Source organism: Siphateles boraxobius, unplaced genomic scaffold, assembly GCF_051911475.1.
Source record: "Siphateles boraxobius isolate OS27281-9 unplaced genomic scaffold, OSU_SipBor_1 32, whole genome shotgun sequence".
In the NCBI taxonomy this organism is placed as follows: Eukaryota; Metazoa; Chordata; class Actinopteri; order Cypriniformes; family Leuciscidae; genus Siphateles; species Siphateles boraxobius.
Genome location: NW_027508942.1, coordinates 2,016,610 through 2,022,611, shown reverse-complemented (window position 1 = coordinate 2,022,611; position 6,002 = coordinate 2,016,610). Strand labels below are relative to the sequence as shown.

The 6,002-nt window shown below is 34.4% G+C and overlaps 1 protein-coding gene across 4 annotated transcripts in view; it reads right to left on the bottom strand.

The window, feature by feature from the left end:
- Nucleotides 1–2,942: 2,942 nt before the first annotated feature.
- tp53i11b (tumor protein p53 inducible protein 11b) overlaps nucleotides 2,943–6,002 on the bottom strand; it is a 67,825-nt gene continuing 64,765 nt past the window's right edge. For all 4 annotated transcript variants that reach the window (XM_077194490.1, XM_077194489.1, XM_077194492.1 and 1 more), the window contains one exon: nucleotides 2,943–4,986. In XM_077194490.1, coding sequence (XP_077050605.1) covers nucleotides 4,853–4,986 — 134 coding nt within the window. In that variant the 3' untranslated portion in view covers nucleotides 2,943–4,852. The remainder of the gene's footprint in view (nucleotides 4,987–6,002) is intronic.

Genomic DNA, 6,002 nt, shown 5'->3' with positions numbered 1-6,002 from the left:
ACATTGTTAACACGTTTTCTTTTCAATGCTAGATTTATAGCTAGCATTTTATATCTTAAAGGGATAGTTCACCCAAAAATTAAAATTCTGTTATCATTTATTCACTCGCCCTCAAGTTGTTCTAAACCTGTATGAGTATGTTTCTCCTGCTGAACACAAAATATTTTGAAGAATGTTGCTAACCAGACAGTTGATTTTCATAGTATTTTATTTCCTACTATGGCTACAGTCAACTGTTTGGTCACTAACATTCTTCAAAATATCTTCTTTTGTGTTCTGCAGAAGAAAGAAACTCAAACAGGCTTTGAACAACTTGAGGGTGAAAATGATGACAGAGTTTTTCATTTTTGGGTGAGCTATACCATGAAATGACATATTATATAGCCCTATGGGCATTAAAGTTTAAGGTTTACACCAGTTGTACCAAACTGTCACTGAATGCATCTTCCCAGAAATTTTATTTCACACACCGCATGAATGTAATTTCTTCTTACTAGAGCTTGAGGGATTCTTTACCCTTCAACTGATGAATTCTGACCCCATTACTGTTACAATGTGACTGATCAGTAATAGAGTTATATTGACAACACTGCCCTCCTCAGGTCAAAAGTGGAAAAACCTGTGTTTTTTTGGCACACATCATTTCACTGATCATATCATCAGCACATGGGAAAGTGTGAATAGGTAGCCTACAAGTCAGGTGAAATCCCTCTATGGTTCTGATTGGATTATGATAGCATTATAATTGCTTTAAAAGGAGAGAAAAGGTGCTTCTAATGAATGTGTTCTCCAATAGTTCCTGTTGAGCTGATTCTCAGGGGTGATTTTCAAAGAACTACACTTCCCAGAGCGCACAAGCAGCAGGCTGCTTGTCACCTGATTGTCATTGTCACTGATTTGGAGCACCTGAAAAAGCATGGAGGTTCTCAGTCAGTCAGAAAAACAAACCTCAGAGAGAAGAGGCTCCGAGTTCAGAAAAAATAAATAAAAATGTTTTATTTACTTTCATGCGGTTTAAAATTCTGCTTTATATGTTTGAGCTATGTTTAACTGCTGTGTAGATGTTTAAGTAACACATTGCAGCGTTGCCTTCATTTATTTTGTGTTTGTGCTAAAATAATATTACATTTTGAGTTTGGAAAAAAATTAACAGTGTAAGATACAAAAGGATGGTATAAAGTTAAAAATGGCAAAATGTTAAAACTTTACAAACAAATTTGGAAGATTAATGAAATAATATTTTTCTTTATTCCATGTAAAAGGCTTAAGTGGTTAATTCATTTAAAATGCATTCAAATGTTTAATTAAAATGTTTAAATAAAATTATAACTTTTGTTCTCTGTCTTTAAACGTTTACAACTAATTTGCTGAACAGAACAATCAACTGACAAAAACCAAAATAAAAGTGATAGAGTCGGAAATTTGAGTTGTCCTTGGGTCCTTTGGATGTTGAACTGGAGTAGGATTTGAGTAATCTCTAAAGAAAGACATCCAGCCATCATCGCTTTGCAAAATCGATTTTCTGGAGAAGAACTGGTAAAAAAGGCTACCATGAGTCCTGTGTCGTGCCGACAGTAAAGCGTCCTGAGATCATCCATGTGTTGGGTAGCTTTTCAATCCAAGGGAGCGGCTCTCTCACAATTCGGCCCCCAAAAACACCCTAAAGAATGATATTAAACTCGAATTGAGCTGGGGGGCTCAATCCCTCAGATATTTTTTTTTAGTAAAAATAATAATGACAAATCGGATTAAATGCATTCAATTGATACGATAAAGTTCGTGAATTCATTATTTACAATCATTTATATTAATATTGTGTTTATAGGCTAGTATCTTTAAAGGGTACTAAACCCTAAAACACCTTTTTATTTTTAGTTAATGATCTGTTAGACTGGGGCTTTATTAATGCTGTTCATTGATTCGAGTAAACTCTGAGCAATAATAAGGTCAACATTGTAAATATGCACTCTTTGCATATTGAATGTTTTGGCCAAGGTGAGCATGAACACCATCACTGGGAATAAGGTGTCTATCCACTACGCTCGAATATGCTTTAATCCCAGAGGATTCCCATCAACAAGTCAAGAGTTTTAATAGAATTCATTACATTTTTTTTCCTCAGTATAATTGGTTCTTCATATGTATACATTTCTGTTACTAGGTAAAAGCAGATTTAGATTTCTTGATTACTTCAGCTTTTTACTCAAGTCATGAGGTTATATATTTAGATATTCAGACCGCTGTTAAGTGTTGTTGGAGACCTTTAGCTTTCAAAAGCATATAAATGTTAATCCTGCAGAAAAGGGAATGTTAGTTATGATTAATTAAATATGTACTCCACAGTATGGATGTATGCCTGCATCTATCCATCCATCCATCTATCGACTATCTGTCTATGTCTGTCTGTCTGACCAACTTTTGGCCATGGCTGTAGATTAAGAGTAAATATATATATATATATATATATATATATATATATATATATATATATATATATATATATATATATATATATATATATATATATATATAAAACTCAAAGATAATACATTAAAGATTATTTTAAATGCAAAACTAATATTAGTAAAGTTTCTCGAGCTTTATTATCTGAAAAAATTAAATGCCACTTAATAATAGATATAACACTAATCAAAATGTATATAGTTGTAGAGGACATTTTAGTACTAATACAAGTGCTCAAGGTGGTACAAGGTCTAGGAAAAGCTACAAAATACTGTTCCTGGAATAATTTTAATATGTTACAAAGTGCTAATGTCATTACAAATAACCTTTTTAATTCAGCAAAGACCTAATTGAGACCACAGTAGGTCTCTTTTTCCTCTGGTAATAGTTCAAGATTTCAGTTGTGTATGGCAATAAAAAAGCTAAAGCTGGAAGCTCATTATCCAGCGACAACAAAAGACCTTGAGTGACAGATGCAATAAATGTACATTTTCTTTATTCCAAAAAGATACCGATGCAGTTCCATAACAATAACATTTCTCAATAAAATATTTACACACATTTTAAAAGTACATTAACATCCCTTCAGAGGCATTATGTATACCATCGTGAGACAGCTGAAGCCACTAGCAGCTTACTGGATATTTATTTCTAATAACATGGCAACACAGCTCTCATCTGGAGACGTGAAAAACAAATGATTCATGTTTGCCATTGCCGTCATCATATTTAGCGAGAGCTTGCATTTTAATGAGAGGAGCAGAACATACAGTAACAACCGTGAACTACTAGCTAGGATTAGTTCGGTTCTGTGTCAAAGACATTATATTTTCAGGACAGTAAGATGAGATTTAAGCTATGAACCGGTTCGCAAGTAAAGACAACGAAGAGACTAAATCAAACTGGGTTGTGAAAGAAAAGCTGAACTTCTTTATTACCCATTTTGAGCCATGTAGAAGCTAAATCTGAAAACCTAATTAAACCTAAGAAAGAGTAACTGCTACTTTTGTCCACATACTGTACTCAAAACAAACTCCACTGAAGCTCTATCATATACAGTGTGGAAACAGCCGACAAGAATGGTACTCAACATTTAACAGACATTTCCTGTATAGGTTCTTGCTAAAAATATAGCTTCCTTCAATATATCCAATCAACATTTTTCCAATATTCAAGTTATGCTATTAAAGTTATAAAATGCTTCCAATTCACCAATTCAAGATGTCACCGTTTTAAATAATGGACACTTTCAAAAATAATAGCAAATACACACGAGGCAGCAAACGTGTAATTACACACACATGCCTCATTCTGATTTTGCACTTTGCACTGAGCAAAACTCGCACAATGACTGAAAAACTCGGACAATAAACATGCAAGTGATTCCACAAACCTAACCTACTGTATGCAAAAACTTCTGGGCAGGCCAATAAATAAGCAACTGGAAAACTGCAAATCAAAAGGAAAATATATGTACAGTATATAGTTCTTTTGAGGAATACAAACAACTGGCAGTGTGCTGATGTGGACGCTTGTGCAGTTTAGCATATTAAGGCAATATTAGGGAGACGTGAGGGAAAATACTGCTACATTGCTTGTCTAAAGTAATGAAACGTGCCATTTTGCTACAAAAAACATATTCTGTGGCATTACTACTAAAAGAAAAAGGCCTTTCTTGTTCATATACCCTTCGAAATCTTGATGAAAACGAACATGACAGTGAAGTTCCTGAAACCGTGCAACTACAGGGGGATTCGAGATCAATGCATCAACTAGCTAACCAAACAAACTAACCCGTTGTGTCTGTCATCCATAAGGATCATAACCATTTCCGTATGAGAACTCATTGCACGCAGAGCATGTTGTTCCTGGTTCAGTGATACAGCAGACACAGATACACCAACCAGTAACAATGTTTTTACCACTCAAATACTGAACGACCTGCACGGAAAACACACATTCTAGTGTTTACTAGCCACCCTCACGCACGTCACATGACTACAAGCTCAAAGTCATTGGCATTATTACATGAAATGATTTACAGTGTTGTTGATAACAGCTACAGACAATTACGCCAGCATTTCAAGCTCGGCTACGGTGTGCAATACTTCACGTGAGGAGGGCTACGCTGTGTGTCAGAAATAAAAATGGAATTCATTTGACCAGATTGTGAGCATTTCCCATAGAAAAAAAAGAAGTTTGCACTGTAAAGGCAAACTCCTGTGTTGTGTGTAAATTGAAATGAAACCAAGGCCTGGTTGCAGTAAGGCTCAACGCCAGATGAACAGGTTGATGTTGTTTGACTGTGTCACTGTTCAAAGCTTCTGATGGAAACTCCAGCCCAGCGGCCCGTCACCAGGTGTGTGTGGTAATGGTGTGTGCGGGGCTCTCAGATCTTCTTGGGCCGGCGTCCCAGATGGTAGTAGTAGTACAGCGTGACAGTGAGGAAGAATATGCGACTGAGGAGGAGGAGGATGGCAGTGTTTGGCAGGGAGCCCAGCTCCATCAGAGTGACGGAGGTCACTGTAACACACAAGTGTACAAAGTAATTCATGATCCAAATAGCAAGATAGTTTTGAGGAAAAACATGGTAAAGGATTATAAATATCACAAAGACTAATTAGACTTAAGATATTATTCGGTAAGATATTTCAATGTTTTTGAAACAAGTATCTTATGCTCACCAGGGCTGCATTTACTTGATCGAAATACAGAAGGAAACAGTAATATTGTAAAATATATTTTTTCAATTAAAATAACTGTCTCCCATTTGAATATATTTTAAAATGTAATTTATTTCTGCGATGAAAAGCTGAATTTTCAGCATCATTACTCCAGTCTTCAGTGTCACATGATAATTCAGAAATCATATGCTCAATTACTGCTCAAACATTTTCTCATGATTCTTTGATGAATAGAAAGTTAGAAAAACGAAATATTTTGTAAAACAATTTTTAAAAGATTATAATTGTCTTCACCGTCACTTCTGATTAATTTAAAGAATCCTTTCTATATCAATTTCTTTAAAAAAAAAAAAAAAAAAAAAAAAACGTATTGACCCTAATCTTTTGAAATGCTATGTATTTCTCTAGAGTCCTTGATTCTAATTGGTCAATGGTGGCAGTATATTTATATAATGACCCAACCCTTAACCCATTTCACCTTGTCCATTGAAACATATCAGTGTTTTCTCTTTTTGATATTACTCTTCTCTTTTCTTCTTTATCAGTGTAATTGGTTATATCAGGGCAGGAATCTCAAAACAATTACTTTTACTGTGTGTAATAAAAACGACATTGGATGGCAATTTTAATATACTGTATTTATGGTGAGCATAAAGCTCAGGAGACTCCAGAAAATGAAAACTTCACTGAAGAACTGATAAGAGACAAAAACATGGATGGGAGGAAGACATGTTACACTGTTAATAAATATAAAAAAAGTTAATAAAAAGTGTTTATTAATATAATTTATAAAGCAAGATAAACAAATAAATAAAACAATTTTAATATATATTTTTTAGCGCCATTTATTTATTT